Source organism: Peromyscus californicus, unplaced genomic scaffold (genome assembly GCF_007827085.1).
Source record: "Peromyscus californicus insignis strain IS unplaced genomic scaffold, ASM782708v3 Scaffold_13__1_contigs__length_99412109, whole genome shotgun sequence".
Classification (NCBI taxonomy): domain Eukaryota; kingdom Metazoa; phylum Chordata; class Mammalia; order Rodentia; family Cricetidae; genus Peromyscus; species Peromyscus californicus.
The window spans coordinates 74,919,743-74,942,472 of NW_026294424.1; the positions used below are offsets into that span (position 1 = coordinate 74,919,743).

Sequence of the window (22,730 nt, forward strand, 5' to 3'; positions counted from 1 at the left end):
ATGGTCTTATTAATAAAAAAATCTGGAGTCAGATATTGGGGTGAAAACTGAGGGTTCAGAGAAGCATAAAGAAGCCAACCATGTTCTTATCGCTAGGAGATCCTTAGCCCAAGAGAGAGCTACTTCCTGTATACTGACACCTATATCCTTTCTGTGCCCTGCCATCTTACTTCCTCTCTCCGCCCAGCTACATCACTTTCCTCTTTCTGCCCAGCTCTATCACTTCCGGTCTGACTGTACAGACCTCCAGACCTCTATAGTTAACTAGTGCTGGGATTAATGGTGTGTGCCACCACACCGGGCTCTGTTCTCAGTGTGGCTTTGAACTCCCAGAGATCCAGATGAATCTCTATGTTTAATATAATAGCTGGCTTTTCCTTCTGATGCACAGATAAGCTTTATTGGGGTGCACAAATAAAATATCACCACATGTAGATGCACACTATCTTATATAAATATATGAATTTTTTTCATTGTGATATTATCTGTTAAATAGGAATATAAGGAAATAACTTCATTTTTCCCATTTTGTATATGTTGTCATTTATTTTATGGACCTGATTTCAAACTTTTTTTTTTTTTTTTTGGTTCTTTCAAGACACGATTTCCCTATGTAGTTTTGGTGCTGGTCCTGGATCTCACTCTGTAGACCAGGTTGGCCTAAAACTCACAGAGATCCACCTGGCTCTGCCTCCTAAGTGCTGGGATTAAAGGCATGCACTGCCCGGCCCTCAAACTTTGATAATACCTTGTTTAATCCTGTTTTTTTATAAACGATCCATTAGTTTGCATATGCAAAAATAAGCATATGAATACATAACAAATTATAATTTTGCAATAATATGTATATGATTTTCCTTCATTTGCTCACATGTGTATGGTTCTTAAGGATCCTACAAATACAAAATGATTTCCTAATTAAGATTTTTACTAATATTTTGGCTCTTCAATTTTTCTATCCTTTTTTTCTAGATCTCAAGAAATTTTAAAATTCGATCTGCTTCTTTAAAACAAAATGTCTTTTCTACCTGTCCCAGTTTTTTTTTTTTAATATTAGTTAGATCTATCACATTCCATTTGCCCCTGGCATCATTGAAGAAAAGTATGTATGTAACACAACCTTTCCTGAGCCCCCATTATCATGTTCCAGCATTCTGTTTGTTCTTTTACAGGGTGCACTACCTTTGCTATTACTTTGTGATACTGTAGTCTTTTAACTCCACTGCTAATTATAACCTTGACAGTCGTCTCCATTCTTTCTTTTCATTCTCTTTTTGTCCATCTCTTACATTTTATAATCTTTCACTAGATCTCTAAGATCAGATTCCATTATATGTTCACCTTCTTGGAAAAAAAAAAATCTACAGACCAATAAGGAAATCACAGTCCTTGCTTATGGGTCTTTGTTTGAGATGTCCCCGAGTGCAGTATGATTTGTATGTTAATGATGTGAAACCAAGTGTATAAAAAGTGGGTAAAGGAAAATATAAAATGTGCTTCAGAGAGCAGGCTTGTTTGTTTTCCCACATTCCTTTCTTATATGGTTAGCTTGAGAACACATCTGTGATGTGAGCTTGTGTGAAAGCTAATGGCTTGTGATCATCTCCTGGAGTGGCAGTGAAGCAGGAAGTTTCATTTCAGATTTCTCACTCAGAATGCATCTGGACACTAGAGGCATTTGAACATGTTGGCAGGCTAATACAATGTATGGAGGAAACAGGAGACTGCCAGAATCACTGTGTACTGCAGTATCTGAGATCAGAGAGCATGAAGCATATGCAGTCTCTCCCTTCCTCACCAATTCCTCCAACCCTAACCCAGCTCAGAGAGGGAGCTGAGGTGATTTGGGCTTGCACTTTTCATTGTTTTTCTCATCTCTCATTATTCATGTTCTCAAGTGTAAAACAGCAGATAATACCGATTTTTCACTATTAACTCGTGATTAGTGGAAGTGTGTTTTAGAAACACCAAATCAACATACAAAGAAAGTAAAATATAATCTGTGTTCTTGAAAGCTATCCAATTTCATTTTATTTATCACCTTTGAGCCTTTTCACAAATTAGAAAGCAAGCATCTATCCATTTCAGGTAAAGATTATTATACATCTAAAAGCTCCCAATCCTGTTATCAGCATGCACTAGCCAATTTGTTGAGCAAACATGGATTAGAAGTAAGTGAAGAAACGCCTGTAGTTCAGTGGTTTTTAAACTGTGTTTGTTTTGCTGTCAAAAAGATATATCATGGTTTTTAATGGCATTTTGCAGTGATGACTGCTACCAGCATTTAGTGAGTATAGCACACAGACATAAGTAAGAATCTTGCAGTACACAGGACAATTCCTCAAGCCCACATACGTGCAAGAGAGTGATGCAATCTAACATCAGTTAGTGCCAAGGTTGAGAAGTCCTGCTCAAATAAGGATATGAACACACAATCATATCCTAAATTTTAAATTCTAACTCTCAAACTACTACTACTACAGTAAGACAAACAAATAAATCCAGATGGGCCTTACCTTATTACAAATAATGTTACTGCTATATAACAATGGATAGCTTAAAATGATTTATTGTCTTAACTTTTTTTTTTTTTTTTTTTTTTTTTTTTTTTTTTTTTTTGGTGAAGAGTCCAGGCACAGCTTAGCTGGGTCCTCAGAAAGGCTTTAGTTGTCATGAACTGTAGGCAAATTTCTCAGCTGAATCTTGACTGGGGAGAGCCTGTCTTCAAGTCCATGTGCATGGCAGTATTCACTTGTTTATTGATGCTTGAAATATTGGCTTTGGTTTCTTGATTGCTGTAGATTTCAGCAACTTGTCTCACAGCTGCCTCTGTTCGCACAGAACACGTCATTCTTTAAAACCATTATTGAAAGTCTTCTTGGAAGATGTGTGTTAAAATGTTATAAATGTAATCATCTTCCCAGAGACAGTGTCTCTACCTCTGAAAAGAGAGCTTTCCATTGGATGCTCTGAATCCAGAAAATGAAATCAAAGCTAAGTTCCAGTCCCATACTTTTAGTCTCCAGATGGAGAATAAACATGCAGGATCTGCTGCTTACAAATCTCCTCACTCCATTAAGGGTTATGAAGGCACAGAGCAAAAGAAATAGGAGGGACAGGGAAATAAATGTCTCACACCATATGACCAGGAGTATGGAAGGGCCAGGTACAGAGAAAGACTGTGAATTAGGAGCTAGAGAAATCACAGTACTGAACAGCTTCTTAATTAACTCTCTGTCCCAGGGGCAGAGAAACAGGGATGTGGCCTGATTTCTTCAGGGTTCTTGACTCTTAGAGTTACCGGCATCTAAAAGGAACAGACCTTTGATCTAACTATATTTAGGGGCTGCATCTTTCTAGCACCCATTAAAAGTAATTATAATAAGTTTTATTCAATAGAGATTTGCTAAGAAACTCTGTCCATATACTTAAGTATATGCAGATAGTTCATTTCTTGATATTGAATTTTGTTTAGCCTTGACTATAATTAAGCTAGTTTAATTTTTACTCCTTATTGGAAACTAATTTCAAAGTTGGAAGGTTGAGTAATAATAGAAAGGTAAACACTAGAGCAATTCATTGTTAGCAAAGTACTACAGATATTGCTGAGCAAATTTTATGGCTATACTGAATCTTTTATCATTTGTGTTCTCTGATAGTCTATAAACAATCCATGATTTTTCAGGTACTATTTCAAAATCTTTCAGTCTTGGACTGTAAAACATATTCACAATATTTCACAGATGATAGCAGATAATATTATCATGTGTCAGATTGTAAGTGTACTTTGCAATTCCACAGGAGAGATCCAGATTTCTGTTTTATATAAATTGCACTCAAGATACATAATTTTGGGGATAAGGGTGGTAGTTATACAGTCAAAAAGAGAAAAAGAGTCTTCCCTTAAATAACTTCCAAGGGTCTTTGTACTATTTGCATCTCTTATATATTCACAATATGTAATTTAAAATATTTACTTAACATCAATTATGTGCCAGAAGCAATATGGGCCAGGATAACATTGCATTAACCTTTATGAGTCTGTTTTCCTTATTTTTTCTGAACATCACTTACCTAGTTTATAGATCCACCCAAGTTTCAAGGATAAAAAGTAGTATAAGAGCTGCTTCACAGTCGTTTCTTTATTTACCTCGGTCTACTTGGCTAATGGTGCAAAATGTGATCAGCTTCCAACAATGAACCTTAAATTATTTTCCTTCATCAATATCCCCAAATAGCAATACATTGAATACAAATATGAGTTACTAAAAATGATGATTTCATTCATTTTTTCCCCCATTTTCTTACAAGCACAATCGATCAGGACCCAAAGAGATGAGGTCTAGGAAGAAAGAAGGGTTAAGATTGAGATGGGCGGCTCTATCAGAGAAATGAGCACCCTGACTGTAGAGGATGAGAAGGTGGTTTGGGCAATAGGGAGACGAACGCACAGCGGTGACTAGAGCAGGAGTCAAAACAGGAAGCATGTGGATTGTAAGGCTTTCAAAATCCCATTTAAGGATTGTGAGTTGATGGGGTCAGTGGGGAGCTTTTAAACAAAGACATCTGATTTTTACTCTCCAACAATGACCTCAGCTCAAAGGCGAGAGGTAGATTGTTGGTATCTACAGAGCAATGCAAAGAGATGATTTCACTGTTGACAGGAAGAATAGCTTGAGGGCCCTGAGGTGAGGAACCTCCTGCTCAGTGGGAAAAAAGTCAGTTATAAGGGCTCCATGCTGTGTGACTCCATTTATAAGTGCATCTTTGAAACAATGAAACCCCAGAGATGGAGAGCAGGTTGAAACAATGAAACCCCAGAGATGGAGAGCAGGTGAGTGGCTGCCTGGAGAGAGAAGTAGACATAATTGGGTATGAATATGAAGAGCTGGCATAATGCAATTCTGTTACAGTTGTGGACCAGTTTTCCATCTTGACCGTGGTGGTAGTCACACAAATCTGCACATGAGGTAACATTACAGGGAACTAACAAACACAGACATGGAGATGATTTAATTTTATTTAAAGATGGTAACATATTACTTTTGTTGGGTGAAACTCTAACAAAATGTCAGAAAACTGAGTGACTAAAAGGCAGAAATGTAGTTTCTCACAAATACCAAGGTAGTCCAATACCAAAGTATCTAAGTCTGGTTTTATCTAACACCTTCTGCTCAAGCTCACAGATGACCTTGTTCTTGCCTTTTCCTCCCATATCTTGACTCAGTCTGTGCCTTGTACTAATCTGTTATTAGAACAGTTGCCATTGTGTAAGGATCAGTCCCCAAAGCACAATTAACCTGAATCTTGCTAAAAGGTCTTGTCTGCAATACAGTGACATTCTTGAGTTACATGAGGCTGGAATTTCAACACTTATGCGGGAGTGGGCACAACCGAGTTCAGAGGAGATGAAAACTGAGAAATGTACTGACTGTAGTCAGGAACCCTGGACCGATGTCTTATCCTGGCTCTGACATTAAAATTTAGCTATATATGTTATCATCATTCAGGGACTCTGGTTGAAATAATTCCACATTTTTGAATCTCATATAGGTCTCAAATTCTTTAAAAGTTAAAAAAAAAAAAGCTTTCAAGTAGAATAAGATCATGTTAGAGAGGGAAATGACATAAAGACTTAGGATAACTATCTCTGGTCCCATCAGTGAACTGATAAGTGAGTCTCAATGACACTATTTTTGAGTTAGTCTGTCATGCCTACGTTGTTGATAATAGAGTGCATCTATTCAACAGCTATTAATTCAGCACATTCATCATGTCATTCGATACTGAAAAAAAAGTATACTTGTTGCAAGGCAGGAGAGCAACAGTCTTTGTGATACTGTTTTTGTTTTCTTTTGTTGTGATACTTGGAATCGAACCCAGGGACTCATAGTTATGAGGCAAGTGCTATGTGATTGGGCTATAGCCTCAATCCCAATAATCTTTATCTTTATGGTGCTTTGTGAAAAGAACTTAAGAACTTGGTGTGCAGAGAGTCTTATACAAATTTAGAACACTTCCTCATGTGAAGCTCAGGCTATGTTTCCAGGACAATAAGCTCTGTATAGATTTCTATCATCTTTTATTGACTTCTGAGTTTCGAGTTCAGTCTACAACTTTAATTCTACAATAGGTGTATATACTTCCTATTATATATTTTAACATTAGCTTAACATGGCTGTTTAGTTTCTTTTCTATTGCTATGAAGAGACACCATGACCAGGGCAACTTATAAAGTAGAATATTTAATTGGGTGCTTTCTTAGAGTTTTGGAGGCTGAATCTAGGACCATCATGATGAGGAACCTGGCAGCAGACAAGCTGGCAAGGTGGTGCTGGAGCAATAGCTGAGAGCTTACGTGTTGAGACAACAATGGTGAATCTGAGAGAGAAAGAGAGAGATAACTAGAAATGGTGTGGGCTTTTGAATCCTCAAAGCCCACTCCCAGCGACACACTTTCTTCAACAATACTTTACCTCCTAATCCTTCACAAAAAGTTCCATAAACTGGGAACAAAGACTCAACTGCATTAACCTATGGGAGCCATTTCCATTCAAACTACTACAGTGACCCTCCTTTCTCTGTCTCTCCCTCTGTCCCATTTTACTCTCAAATCTAAGTACTTAATATTTTTTAAAAAGAGATTGTTGTATCATTCATGCCCAAATATCCTCTCATCTAAATTTTTGAAATATTTCATGGATAAATTATTTTAAAAAATATTTTATAGTAATTTATAATTCCTTTTTTTATGCTGGAGATTAAACCTAGGGCCTTGCACATACTAAGCACATGGTCTACCAGTGAGCCTTATCTCCAACTCATGTTATTCTTTCTTGAAGGAAAAAAATGTTTCATTTTCGAGACCAATAGTAATCTGATTATCTTCTGCAGGAGGCTGAGATAAAGGGAGACATAAAATAGTATTGAGTCTCAGAGGCTGAGTAGAAAGATAAACTTTATAATTTGACTTTAGATAGCCTAGCTTCTCTTGTTATATAATGCAGGAAGTCAGTCACCTGTCTAAGGCAGATGTTACTTTTTAACTCTCCTGATATGCTATACAGTAAATTAAGATAATATGAATTTGATTGTACTATTATTATTCCTGAATACTTAACGTGTATCAGATACTGAAATAAATATAAGAAGTGCAGTTACTGCAGTTGGCAGACTTCCCCAAGCACTTCAATTCCATAACTGCTTATGGAAACCAGGGCTTGTCCTGTGAAAATGAAAACAGTTGGGGAAAAGTGAATGGGCATTGTGCTATTACTTTATCAGTGTAGAAAAAGGTGGGTAGGAATTGTTGCCAATGACTGTACAGATAAATCAATTGCTGTGTAAGTGAGGAAATATTACTAATTTCTGAGTCTGAAGACCCCTGGAAAACATTTGCCTTAGAAAAGATCAAGAAGAGCTCTGTTTCCAAATCTATATCACAAAATGCTTTGGCCTGATTCCTCAAACACAAGCTATCAGACATTGCTCACCTGTCTGTTGTCAATGAAGAAAGGAATTCTGAAGTAGGAATATTGCCTTTTAGTGCAACGAGGAGTAGATGAAACCTTGTCCTGCTGTGAATGTCAGTGTTTGCTTATTTGTCTAGATATTATACACTTAAATGTGTTTGGGGTAAATATTTAAGGAATGTTACTTATGGTTCTTGTATGAAAAATGTATTTAGTTTCATCGCAAAGCATCAGGTTATTTGCTTAAAGAAAAGAAAAGTGATTTTTAAAAAGTAATTTTGGGGTGAGGGTCTTTGTAACCTCAAATTGTTCTCTTTTTCTTCCGTTTGAAATTATATCAACTCAGTCTATTATAGTGTTGCTTGATATGTAAACAGCATTGCAATACATAAAATAAAGTATGGCTGCTAAAATTAATGTATAAATTAAAAAAATACATAATTCTATAGAAACACTTTGTTTCTTGAGCCTGTAGATCAATAGTTTTCTGATGATTGTCTTGTGGATGTTAAATTGCATAAACAGAACATTAACACTTGGTTGTTAAATCTTTCTACGTCTTCTGGCATGGATGATCACAGATTTTTATCCAACCTTAGCAAAGTCACAGTATAATCAAGATACTGCATTACACGCAGATCTCCTGAAAATTCTTTTCAAAATAAAGCTCATGTAATTATCCTGTCGCTTACCCAGCATCCTGGTTCCTTTTCTCCTTGCTGATAAAATACTTGAAAGGAGCAATTTATAGGAGGAAGGGTTTATTTGGAATCACAGAGGAGAGGTGCAGCCCCTCATAGCAAGGGAGACATGACAGCAGAATCAACTCCCAGCCACGGCTGCAGCTGGGGGAGCATGTGAACACTTGGGTAGACCAGGGATGGAGAAGAAGGGGGTCAGGTCTACAATCCTCCTCAAGGTCTGTGCAACAGCATCAACCTTTCACCAAGCAGGCCTCACCTCCTGGAGGATCATACAACACCACTGACTGGAGACTAAGTTTTCAATCACCAGAGTTTGTAGGGAAAATTTTACATTGAAAACAAATGCCTGTTACATGGCAGATAGTGTATTTGCATGAGAAAAAAAAGAGTATGTAATTTCCTTGTCTTCAGAAAGAGTCACAGTTTAAATATGACTGTGACAGACGATTTAATTTATCTATCAGGTGTTATATGCTGTACACTGATCATTGTTTAGAAGTAATTGTAACATAACCTTGGTTTTCCTTGAACTTTAGTATCGGTTACACAACACTTCTGTAGCTTCCTGTTCCTGTTTTTAAAACTGAGCAAATGCAATAGTTAGCAGTCTTGTCAGTATTAAAGCAGCTACATGCCAAAAGTGGATGTTTGACTTCACAAGATGTAAACAATACAGTAGAATGGCTTGCTTACAAGATGACTGAGGAAGCCGGGCATTGGTGGTGGATGCCGTTAGTCCTAGCACTCAGGAGGCACAGGCAAGTGGATCTCTGTAAGTTCAAGGCCAGCCTAGTCTGCAACTCAAGTTCTAGGACAGCCAGGGCTACACAGAGAAACCCTGTCTCAAAAAAACCAAAGATTCTTGAGAAAACCATTTGCTTCGTCCACTTGGATGCTGTCACTGTAGCATCTTGCTGTTCTGATGGTTTTATTCTTAAGTTAATTTTTAATTTTATAAAAAACGAATGCTGGAATATCTATTCAAAGTTGGAGTTTATTTTTATACTTGGAAAGCAATGTAATAATCTACTGTTGTAAGTGTGCAATGCCAGAAACAGACAAACACATTTATGTTGTTCAACAATCTCAAAACTATTGAATAACAATGAATTCATAATGTTCAGCAGTTTCAATGACAGTGACTTCTCATATAATCTGCCTACATTGTAGATTCTTTTATTTCAGTGTTAACTACTAATCTTAAATGTCATATCACAGAGTGCACAGTATACTTATCTGTATTCCTGTATGCGCATGTATAGGTTACAAAATAAGTACACATTAAAGAGGCTGCAGCAGAGGTCACAAGGGTTTCAGCAGTGGACTGCAGAAGAGCCTAACTAAGAAGAGAATGAACTAGACCAGCACTTGCAGGGAGCCACCCTCAGGGCTGCTGGAATCAGGTTTGAGAGTGATGCTGCAGACAGAAGTCAGCTGCTAGTTTTAAGACTGAACTTGGTCTAAAGAAGGCAGTGGATTAGGAGTAGGAAACAGTGGGTCAGATCTAGGAACAGAGTGGCAAATAGGTGGATGGGCAGACAGTCAAGTAGGTAACAGAGCTCAAACAAAGCTCCAGGAGCAACTTAGGGAGGCCTTGGTCTTTGACACACACCAGGTGTGAGATGATAGGTTGATGTGGGCCCATGCTATCACAGTATTAAGCAATGACCAAGTTAGGGAGCCCAACAGAGAGTTATGCCATTTCCTTGGTCTGAAATGTTTAATAAGATCCTGCGCTAGTTTCCCTGATAGGATTTTAATACGCTATGTCTCCTCTACTCTCAATTCACGCCAATAAATTTATAGACTGGGTCCATTTTATTCCCAGGAATAATTCAGTTGATCAGCTTCTTCTGGGTAGGTGGTCCCTGATTGATGGTACAGTTTCTGGGACATCTTAGAGTTTGCAGTCATCATCTTCCCTCAAAATGAAGTCAAAAGCTGCTTGTAAGGTAGAGTGTTCAGGTACAATGCACAGCCTGGAAATAAATAAATAAACAAACAAAACCCCAAACCACTGTTTTAGATATTACAGAGTAAAAAAGAACAGGACATAGCCTGATTGCTGTTACTCCTTCCCAGTTTCTGAATATAAGCAAACAGTTTTTCAAAAATAACCAAGAACAGTAGCCACCCTGATATAGGACCTTGCTTTTTATCAGTTTCTTAGAAATGTGCATATGTGCATGGAAAATATAAATTCTCCAAGCATCCACAATCAAGTTATTTTATAGGCATGTCACATATGCTAGATTCTTGACACTTGAAAAATTACATCAAATGTTTATCAGTTCATCAGAGAATATGGAGTCAAACCAGTCATGTTAATGCCTAGAAATTAGCCATGTTAAGACCCGGATGAAATTGGCTGCCCCTCCATCACCAAGCACAGTGAAAAGTATTGAATAGATATTCATGGCTGCTTAAGAAAATTAAAATACATGAAATTTGCATGCTCAGCCCTAAACAGAACATCTTTACCATCCCTTTAAGATTCAAGGAACACTCTGGAAGAGGGGCCAGAAAAATGGAAAAGCCTGGAAGATAGGGAGAAGAGTTGCAAAATGCTGTCTTCAGAGCTTGACACAGCCATTGTAGTTATGATTTCATAGCAGCTGTGGTTGCTTATGTTGGGCCTGCACAAGCCTGGTCTAATCAACAGCTATTCCTGGATGAAGACAGGGTTCATGGGACATTTCTCTCCCTGATGAACTGCTGGCAACTGGTAAATTCTAAGTGACATTCACTGCTTTTGTGTACCAAGAGTGAGCCCACCAGGCTCCAATGGATGCTTTCAAATTTTTACCTAGGCAGATAGTCCTGGTCAAACTCAGTGGGTCACAAAATAAAAAAGCCTGAATGTGGGAAACTGGCCTTTAAGGATGAAGGATAACAGGAAGGGGAGAAAAGAGAACAGGGACTGAGAGAGAACAGAATATCATATAAACAGGCATGAAATTGTCAAAGAACAAGTTTAATTGGTTAAAAAAAAAATGCTGGTTTATTACCTCTGAGTTCCATAAGACTAGAAGTCTCCTTTCTCTGTGTCTCATTTATGAATTGAGATTAACAGAGCACTCTTTGGCATGTAATAAATTAGAAAAAAATAGTAGAGACACAATATTTCATTGCTCGTTTGTATACTGAATATTATTTTAGGCACCAAGGGAGTTCCGTTATGTAGCAGGTCTGAGCCCACCGAGGAATTAGAAATGTCATTAACAAAATGGGTAATCTCCGTAAGGCCTGCACCCTCTACCCTGAGCTAAAGCGAGCCAGCTGCTCTGTCATAGGTCAACTACCGGCTCTCCGTAGCCCGCGTTTGCCTGAGCCATACCTGTGTCCCGCTCCTCTTACTTTGACTTTGTAACCCTGGAAAACTAATGAGTCACTTGATGCCCCTGTTTCACCATCTTAAAGCGAAGACTGTGGATGGTAGTTCTCACAGGCCTGTTTTCAGAGTTAGAGCAGTCTCCGAGATGTGCTCACAACACTGCTTACCCCACGATAGATGCCTTTAAAAAGTATACGGGGCAGTTGTTGGCTCCAGTTAATACCAAAATTCATTATGTGTTTACCCAGCTATAAACGTGTAAATGTTCACTCTATTTGCAGCAACAACTTTGTCCTAGTGGACAGGGAGAGATTTTTGATAGATCTGGACTGAAATCCAGGTCCTGCCACTCAAATTACATAAAGTTGCCAGGTATGAAAACTTGCAGGATTTAGACTTGGAAGAATTGATTGACTTGACTTCTGTCAGCTCACCTGTGAAGATGTGTATACCCACCCAAAGTGTATTTGGAGCATAATTAAAGCATAGGGAAAATAATCATCACGATAAGTGAAGGTGCCCAAAAGTAATGGAAGCATAATTAAAAGCATAAACAATTTAGTGGTATCTGGCTTTGTGGTATCTAACATGTAGATTTTTTTAAGACGAGTATCTTAAAATCTTATATTTTCACTTATTATCATATATAATAAGGCCATTACAATTTCATGTTTATTAAAACACTTAATTTCCTCTATTTACAATAAGGATACTATCCTAAGGGAGAACCAGGAGACGTAAATGGATCAAATTACAGAAATAAATATCCCTCCACATGGCTGATAGTCTATAGTATTCCACTCTCAAGCAGCCATGCAGCCAAGTCTTACAAATGAATTCTGAAAGGAACTGGATAATTTCTTGATGGGTAATATCAATGTTTCACTTTTAAGACTGTGTCTAATCAAATACGCTACCACCTCTTGCTATCCACAGGGGTCAGGGAGAACATCTTTCTACCCTGAGTATTGCACGCATAGCCAAAAGCCATGCTCAGCACCGGGATGGTTTTAGCTTTCTTGTTTCTTCTATCGGGCCCTTGGGAGGATTGCTCTAGTAATGGACCTTGGATTCAAATGAACACTTGGCAAGTGCAGAGCACAAAGTGCTTTTGCAGTCAGCCAGAATATTGTCTACTGAAATGAGGCTGATACAAAAGAAACATTTGTAACAGGAAAGCCATGAAGAGAGTAATGCATTCAGGACAGGGACGAGGAAAATGGAGAACTGAAAAGAGAAGCTGTAGGTTTTTCATGAGTAGAACGAGCGGTGGCTGTAAAGTGAAATTCACATCAAGATGACGTAGCTGTCTTTTCTGTCTTAAGTATTAAATCTTTCAAAAGCTGTTTATCCCAAATGACAGACGCCATATAATCAAGGATAGTCATGCTTTCCTAGAATATTTTTATTCCTTCAGTATTGTCTTCAAAGATTAAATAAGACTAATAACTGTAGAAGCATAAAGCAATTCAGGATGGCAGACTTTTTTTCCCCATTCCTGTGATGATTTCGGATGCTAGGGATCAAACTCGGGACTTCATACAGGCTATAGAAGCATTCTACTGCTAAACCAACAGCTCTTGTTTGCTTCACACAGGCTGTCACTGTGCAGCCCATGCTGGCCTATAATTCGTGATCATCTGGCCACTGCCCCCGCCCCAAGTACTAGAATCTCAGATATGTACATAGCCAGAGGTGAGTTTTCACAGCAAAGTATTATAAACATGAAATATGCAACAAGAAAAGAACAAGTCACTTCCTGTTTGTATGATGATGAGTCACTTATTATTTGAGGTCATGTTTTCTCATTTTAAAATTGATAATTCATATTATTAATCTCTCTATATTTTTGGTCATAATTTAGTGTATTGCAAAGCATCAATCACTATAAAATCATCATTCTTTTCACATTTTCTGTTTGTATAGTCTACAAAACATGCACTAACATTCTAAGTACTAATAGTTTAAGATAGGCTGGAGGAAAAAAAATTAAAGAAAATAAGTCAAATAATAAAAATTACATAAGCTATAGACATTACATATCAAGAGTCAGAAGAATGGGGAGGAATTTTTTTGCATGTATGTGTGGGTGGGTAATGTAAGGCTATGAAGGGAAACTCAATATGGCATTTTATTATCTGTTATTATGAAACACACTGGGAAGGGTAAGGATGGTAAATAGCAAAACATTCGACTAAGATAAAATGCTGAATGTAAGTAGTCACTCAAACTTACTTTTTCACACAGTAGCCTTTCCGAGATTCACAGCACATAGACACTTAGCCCACAGTCTGATTAGGTTTGCTCTGTCTTCAGGTAAGATTGTACAGTAGCAGCCATGGAGACAGTGTCACTTCAGCGTTTCCTTATGGAAGACCAAGATACTCTCACAGCGTGTCATGGGGGCTGGAACCCAACAGGCAATGGCATTTCTGAGGGTTCCGAGTTTTCCTTTGTCATTAGCTCTTAGTACGACAAGGTCTTTCCCAACCTCAAGGGACATCGTGTATGCCACTAGTATTTAACTCTTCTACAGCTGGCATCCAGCAGTACCCATAGGGTCCCACCATAGCAGTGAGAAGAAAGGGGCGAGGAGGAGAGCATAGGTGGTTGTTAAAAAATGACTGTTACTCTGATTAAATTCCAACAGAACTGAAGACTTCCCACTTTTAGACAATTCTCGGTGACACAGTTCTTAGGAAAGAAATTATATTTTGATTCTTAGAATTAGGTTGTCTGTATTGAGCTGAGTATTTTTTTTTTTTTTCAGGAGCGTATTTGCTTTACTCTAACTGTATTGATTTACAGCCACTTTTCAGGGAAAGACATTCGTTTTCTCAGGTTCTTGACTCTTTGTGTTGTCTAGTGGTTTTCTTTAGTGGTGAGCACAGATTCATTTATAAGATAAATTTTCTAGACTGGTCATTAAGAGACATTTAGCTGTCATATGCTATTTCATTTGCATAGTCTTCCCCATTTTTACTGATCTTCTGCCTCTACTGCTTCCTTACTTGACCTATCTTCAATGTTCGCCTGTCTTAACTTAGAGCTCAGTTACCCTGGGTAAGGCCAACTTCTGAAGAAATAATTTTAACAGAACACATGCTAGTGTATAAGCCAGGCTTGGGGAATTTGGGAAGGCTCTTTGATGGAATTGGATGTCATGTAATCTGTGACTCAAAGGAGAGATAGGGGCATAGTGAGAGGGAAACGGGGCAGCGATACCCTGTGACAGAGAAGGTCACTGCAGTTGCTGGACTTTGGTCCTGTGTGGTTTAAATGATGATGGCTAAAAAGATGAGAGTGTTCATAATGACCTGCAGAAGCTCATGAAGGTCTTTGAGCATGAAGTAGAAAAGTTCGAGTTTTGTTTGGAGAATATGCAGAAACTATTTCAGAGTTTGAAAGGGAGAATAACACCATTCAGTTTTTACTCTAAGAAATGCCTCTGGGAAAGTTAGAAAATGCTCTGAGTGAGTTAATTTTAGAAAAAGAGAAGAAAAATAATGATTTTTATTTTTATTTTACTACGTTTTGTTACATGGTGCTATTATTTCTAAAATGTTTTGCGGTGATGATATAGTCTTCAAAACACTGGCTCACTTACTGGAATGCAGTGACACATACCAAATATATACTAAAAAATCTCTTTGAAAGTTTTAAGGCTGGAGTCACCACAAGCAAATATCCTGTGGCAGTTTGCCATTGTCCTGTGTGACTTGTGCAGTTGAGGTGGCAGGCTGGAGGCCCCTCTTGTACATCTGTACAACTACCTACTTTTATACAGAAAATCATCGCTGAACTAATCTCCCTTCTAGTTACATGCTAATTAAAATACCCAGTATTAAAAAAGGCATTCATCTTGAAAGCATTCTGCACTGCCTGTATAATTCTCAACAAAGAAGACAATTGAAAACAGTGTCTATTTTAAAAGCCTTTTTTCCCCCTCTAGCCCAAAGAGGTTCGAAAAACAAGTTAATTTGAGCATAAGATTATTTAGCTAATAACAGGTAACTCCACGAATCTCCATTTTTACGTGATCAAACTTAAAAAGACAAAGAACGAGCAAGGCTTTGTGTGAAATAAAAACTACAGCTTATTATCAATGAAAAGATTATAGTTCCTGTCAAAAGCTTCACAGTTCCTCTAAGTGGTCCCTTCACAAGTACAAATGAGAACTAGCTTTATTTAAATTAAAGAGAAAACACATGAGATTCACTTTTAACTATTGCCTTAACATTCCCCCAGTAGCAAAAAGTAAAAAAAAAAAAAAACAAAAAAAACCCCTATCATTTAAAAAAAAAAATCACCTGAAAATATTCAAGATATCCTTGCATTGCAGTGATGACACATTCACATGAATTTTTGAAAATGCTTAGCATTGTTAAGTATTTAATTTTCAATTTATTTTTACCTCCCAATGGTGTTTTCCATATATTTTTGCAGATATCTAAATATGTTTTAGTCTCGTTTTGTTTTTTCTAATCTAAAGCATTGTGTTCATTTAACATTTTGAAACATTTTGTTAAAAGTTAGTTAACCCATAGCAAACATCAGAGTTGATCACTGTATTTTATGAACCCTGAGCGTTTATTTTGAAACAGTCAAACACTAAACAGGATGACCATTCTACTCTGCTGTAGCTGTCAGGAAAATACTCAAAACCCTACTGTGTTCACTCACCAATGGTGACGGACTCTGGGTACAGCAGTGACTTGGGAAAGAAAGGAAAAAACTATACAAGTTTCAGATAGAGGGAAGAGACCCATTCAGCCAAGCTTAGCAATTTGGGGTATATAATATACTTGGGAGAGGAACAGAAGAGAGACACTCTGCCTTCTTGTCTCAATTTGAAGCAGTCGTAGTTATAATAGCCTACATTACCATTCCCCCTGTCCACTTTTCTTTCATATACAAAGAAAACAAAGAGAAGGCAGAAAACTGAGAAGGTAAGGCAAACAAAGAAAACACAAAGTCAGAGAGCCTCACGATAGGAATGCTACGATTACAGTCATTTGATGTTTGGAAATCAATATCCTCTGCCTCTGGCATATCAGTGCTGGACTGGGAAGTTTTATGTACAGCAAAGTCTTTCTGATGAATGTGGGATCTCTCCTGAGGCAACCGAGGGTAGACAATCAGACTTTTATCACTCTAAAGTTAGTTTACATCAGGTAGACCTCGAATGACCGCAAACTTGTCAAGGACTCCCCAAAATTTTTTATTATGAGTTAAGCTTACACCAGGCTAGAGCCAGTGAGTGCCCTTGTAGTCTCCTGTCAGTAAGAGAAGCTGGTAGTTTTGATTTCTAGTGCTACAAATTCAGTGTGTATATGTAGTGCACTTTGACAACCCCACAGTAAGAATATAAATATATTTGTCCAGGAAGAGAATTCTGTTAAGGAGTATTCCCTTATTGAGAGTGGATAACTTTGATGTGCTTCCATTCATTTATCACTAACCGTCTTTACTTGGCATTTAGAATACATTTCCTCATATAGAAAAATATTCTTTAAAATGATGTAGCAATATAACTTCTTAGGAAGTACTTGACACTTGCATTAGTAAGCCAAGTTTGATTGTTTTTTAAAGTTGGGTTGTGGATGAATTTCTAAACAGTCTTATTAAATAAAAAACGCAGAGTCAAATATAGGGGTGAAAACCTTAGAGATCAGGGAAATAGGAATAGCCACTAGCCAACCTTACCTCACCAGCTCTGCAGGTTCCAAATGCGAGCTAATTCCTGTCTACTCACGCCTTTATATGCCTTGCTTTTCTTCCCTCTCATTGGCTCTTAGCCCAGCTACCTCACTTCCTTGTCACTGCCTGTCTGTACAGACCTCCAGGTCTCTATGGTTGGTACTGGGATAAAAGGCATGTGTCACCACTCTTAGCTCTGTTCCCTAGTGTGGCCTTGAACACACCAAGACACTGCCTGATAAGTGATCGGATTAAGGGTGTGTGCTACCTGGTTTTGTTTACTTAAAATGGCTGGCCTTTTCCTCCTGATCTGCAGGCAAGCTTTATTTATCAAAGCACAAATAAAATATCACTACATTTCAGCACAAATAAAATACCACCACATTGGGTTAGTGCTCAAAGTGTGTGGGTAGACCACTGAGGTGCTCAAGTGATGTGTAGTAAGAGATTATAATCAGAATTGCTCTTTTTGAGATTATAACAAAATTACAATATTTTTCCCTTCCCTTCTCTCCCTCCTACCCCAGCCATATACTGCTCCATGCTCTTCTTCAAATCTGTGATCTCTTTTTTCATTAATTAAGTATGTAAAATCTCCATTTTTGTTCTCTCTCTGTCATTTTATTCTTTTGCCTTTGTCATATTTAGAAACTTACATTCTCTAATATATTAATTATTATAAGGGAGGATTTATTTTGGGTCACAGTTTGTTCATTGTTGTCTAGCATGGCCAGCAGGGCATGACAAGGGTTGAATCTGTCCAAGCAATGGGAGTCTGAGTCAGCTTGCTCACGCCTTTCTCCTTGAATCAGAGAGCTCCCCTAGCACCTGACAGAGATAAAACCCATAGCCGCCCCCCCCCCACCCCCAGCTGGCCGGACTCCTTCTAGCTAAGCATCACTTCCTACAAATTATACACAAACCAGGGTCACCATTCATGGACCAAGTTGTCACAAAAGAGCTTGTGGTGGAATCTTCACTTTCAAACCATAGCATCTAATATGAATATAATATCTTAACTTTTTTCCAGATCAAGTTTGAAATTCTAAATAGAGGGTTTAAGGTTTTAATTCGCTGTTGACAGAAAGCATTAAGAAGTTTACAGAGTTTCACTGCGCTCTGATTTTATTTTCTGTGATTAGAGTTGAAAAAGAAGCAACCTCCAAAGCCTGTGTTTGGCAGTCGTTGTCAAATGGCTGTTTTGGTACTCAAGTGGCATTCTGACACCTCAGTACTGGCATGCTTTTGTCATGTTTAAAATGAAAATGAGTTCATGGATTTCTATCTAGTTCCTTAATATTCTCTCAACAGTCAAATATAAGTGATTTATAATCTTGGGACTTCCTGAGGTCCTATTATGAGCAAGCAATGTAGGTGTTTTGTTTTGTTTTTTTTTTTTCCAACTGTGTTTCAGGAATTTCTACCACAGGCCCCCTGGGCATGGGAAGCACAACCACCAGCACCACTCTCCGGACCACTACCTGGAACATAGGGAGGAGTACCACGCCATCCCTACCAGGCAGAAGAAACCGCAGTACCAGCACACCGTCCCCAGCTGTGGAGGTGCTGGATGACATTACCACACACCTGCTGCCATCTGCAGCCTCCCAAATTCCAGCTATGGAAGAGAGCTGTGAAGCTGTGGAGGCCCGGGAAATAATGTGGTTTAAGACCCGTCAGGGGCAAGTAGCAAAGCAGCCCTGCCCAGCAGGAACCATCGGTGAGCCTGCCCCTGCCAGCCTGGCCTGGCCTGCCTTAATTTTGTGTTCATGCCTTCATATTACATTCTTTTTTTTTCCCTTTCCTTTCTTTCTTTCTCTCCTCTTGTCTTCTTTCCTCTGAGTTCTCTTCCTTTGGTCGTTACCATCTATTTTATTTATTACAATTTGATTAGGTTATGAGCTCAACCATATGAGTGCTGTATGATCAGCATTTGATAGCAGAACCTGCAGAAGCCACAGGTGAGAATTTGGTAGAAATACCTTTGTATAACAGTTTGCCGTGTTAGCTCTGGGGGTCAGATGATGCTCCACAGAGCCAGGCCCTCCTCACAACATCCCTCTACTGTCACTGGATTGTATCCAGGTTGTTTTGTGTTTCTCAGTGGTGGGTAAATATGGGTAGCAGAAGTTGAGCTGTGTGCTCTTCTACAGTGCATGATGACCATGGATCACATCTTACATTTAAAAAAGGAGAAAGCATGAATGTCTTTTTCATCAATTATGTAGTTGTTCTTTAGTGGCAAAAGGCATGTGACATGGTCATGGGCCTGCTATCAGGAGCTATCTCCCACTCACAGCATTCAATAAAGAACAATCCCCTCTGCTTCTTCTAAGAAATAGTTAAGAACTAAATACCTCTGAATCTGTTTTATTTCTGCTATAATTTATAATATTCCCAAGGTTGCAGTCATATTTACCATTTTTAAGACAAATATACTGCCTTGCTTGACATTTGTGTTCCCCTTCATAATACTTGACACACTGAAAATATTTGCACTATTTCTCAAAATATGTGAATAAAATAAATGTACAGTTGCTGTATATACATATACTCCTATAGACTGTCTTTGGACATTATTCACTTGTTTTCTTTAACCATGTGGGTATGTCACCCCAGATTCCATAATACACGGAGTGTTGGTAACACTAGAGAGTCTTGTTTAATATAAGCACCCATTTTTTCATTTTTAACAAAGTGCTTAAAAATTCAGCGCCATTCTTTTTTCTTTCTGAAAAAGAATGGGAATATGTGTTTCTAAAGTTATTTGTTACATTGGACTCAGAAAGCTATTTAAGACTAACTTCTTTCTTATATCTAAAGTCAGTTTCTTCCTCTCTGAAAAAGAGATGAGAGCAGCCTTGGTGCTCTAGACACAGCCTGTGAGCATCAGTAAGAACCTGCATTTGAAGATAGATCAGTATTGTGAAAATTGGGGAGGCGTTTTAGTGGAACCCTTCTAAAGCTCTCCCAGGACTTAAATGGTACTGCCAGTATACTGAGCCCCAATTTCAATAGCTCTCTGCATTCTCGTTAGACCCCAAGGCCAGGCCCACACAGGTTCTCATGGAATTCCAGTCATAGCTGCTGCACTTTAGGCACAACTCCATTCAGATCCACCCTCTATTTCGCTGCCAGGGATGCTTTTCTGAAACCTGAATCTAACCATTCTTTTCTTCTTAATGATCTTCACTAATTTCTAGCATAGTAGACAATGGGTTTAATGGTCCAGCTTCCTTGACTTTCCATTTTGTTAATGTTGACGTCTGCCAAAAGCCATATGTCTCCTCTACTCAAAATGGCCTTTCCTACCTTGTTTTCCTGACAACCTTCATTGCTTACCCCTGCAGACTCAAACAAAAGGTCCATGAAGACAAGCTATCCAAGGTCGTAATTCATGAACCTCTTCCCTACATCCACTATGGTTGCCAACAAGACTCTAAAAACATTGAATCCTTTTAATTTATTGTTCAACATTTGTCCAATGCCATTTACTTTCAAAACATTGTATCTGAGTTTAATAGACACTACCTCAATACAATTATCGAAGTTTTATCCTTGCTTATACATATGCATAGCGAAGACTGAAGCTATTCTAAGAAATGTGATTTGAGTATTTGAAACAGGAGTGTTACTTTGTTTCTATAGGTGTGTCGACTTATCTATGCCTTGCTCCTGATGGAATATGGGATCCCCAAGGACCAGATCTCAGCAACTGCTCTTCTCCTTGGGTCAATCATATCACACAGAAGGTAAATATGAAACCCACAAGGAAGGCTTAGCAGACTCTGTCTCTTGGTTGTTGATGACTAGTGCCGAAAACCAAATAGGATACTTTTAAAAGTAAATCCACAACAGTTCTTTATTTTAATAGAATTTCAATGTAAAAGACAACCTCTAACACATTATGTGCTAATTCCAGGATTCTGTTGTTTTTAAATTGCAAATCCATGAACTTACTCTAAGCCAGGCATTATTATATTTATAATGAGTTTATTATTAATCACATTTCTATCTTGCCATGAGCTGTATACAGATACAAACATCCAAGAGGCACTACCCATTAAGCAAGCAATTTTTTTTTTTTTTTGCAAGCAGAATTTTTAAGCCTACATACATTTGGATTTTCCCTCTGGAAATAATAAAATAATGTAGAAAGCTCTACCTCTGGAATCCTAAGCCACTTGCTGAATGTTGTGTAGCCTAATCATCTATCAGTGCTAAAAGTATACACATGTGTGACGAGATCTTCAGACTCAAATTTGAGTTTATTCAGTTGCAATATGTTGAACATTTTTATTATTAATGTGCTGTGGGGCTTCGAATTGATTTCATTACAAACAGAGACCAGATGTGCATTTATGCCAAAAGGGCTATGGGAAGGATCCTTATTACAGCAATTTATGTGGATTTATGCACTCCTAAAATGAAGAGTCCTTCTCTGGCACATTAGCCATGCTGTGGAATTTCTGAATTTTTTCCCCCTGAAAATATTACAAATGATGGCCTTCCTAAAAGCCTGCCTGTGCCATTTACTCTGTTCTGTATTTGTTTTTAACCAGGCTTATCCTCAATAATATTTTGTATAATAATCCATAAATACCTATCCAGCAGATCATTTCACAAATGAGCTATCACTATCTGTGCACCGTCGATCAAGGAAGAACTGTGGTTTTACTGACCCTGTGATTCTTTTACATATGCATCTCCATACTTGTTGCTATTCATAATGACGCTTCTCCAATTTCAGCCCTGTTTCTGCCACAGCTTTTATGTCCTTTGATTTTATTACAATGTAGCTCAGACCCCGGGGCAAATAACTCTCACTGGATGTGACCAGACTAAGAGATCAGCAGCATATCTTTTTACATTAGCAACTTTAAAAAAAAGTTCCCTAGATACTTAGCCCAGGGGTTAATATAAATTCAATAATAATTCACCTAGAAAGCTGAGTGTTTTCATGATAATTTCTGAATATGGTTGGGCTATTTCATTGCAGAAATTACCGGGTGACTTGAACCGATAATGATAGTTAATTCCCTTCTTTCCTCTGCAGCCCTGCTAATCTTAGGACAAAAGAGATAATTCCTTTTAAAGACCAGACAGCTGTTGCCCATTTGATTCATGGAGGAGATGTTTTTGTCTTATAATAAATAGGTCTTGTTCATCCGGAGCGTTTCTGTTTAATCCTGATGAGTCTATGGAGTTAGGATAGATTATAATTACATTCAAATTAAAGAATTTAGTCAACTGGAATTTATAACAATGAGTTAAGTTTATGAAGTCCTCAGAAGAATCTTTTGAGGCTGTCTCCAGCAGCCTTCATCAGGGAGGCTCGGGGAGGCTGCTTCCGATTGCCCACTCTGTCTTTGACACAATCTGCTTGCACATGCACTGGCCAGCCTGTGACTCAAGCATTCTCACTTTCACAGCCACATGGACTCCCCAGCAGGCTCTTTCACTTTCTCCACCCTTCCTTCCTGGCTGTGTCTGTTTTATGTGCCACTCTGAGTCTGACTA

At 38.2% G+C, this 22,730-nt stretch overlaps 1 protein-coding gene across 36 annotated transcripts in view; it reads left to right on the forward strand.

The window, feature by feature from the left end:
* Positions 1-22,730, forward strand: part of Adgrl3 (adhesion G protein-coupled receptor L3) — a 754,357-nt gene that overhangs the window by 561,452 nt on the left and 170,175 nt on the right. For all 36 annotated transcript variants that reach the window (XM_052735282.1, XM_052735248.1, XM_052735252.1 and 33 more), the window contains 2 exons: positions 18,625-18,930; positions 20,859-20,962. In XM_052735282.1, coding sequence (XP_052591242.1) covers positions 18,625-18,930; positions 20,859-20,962 — 410 coding nt within the window. The remainder of the gene's footprint in view (positions 1-18,624; positions 18,931-20,858; positions 20,963-22,730) is intronic.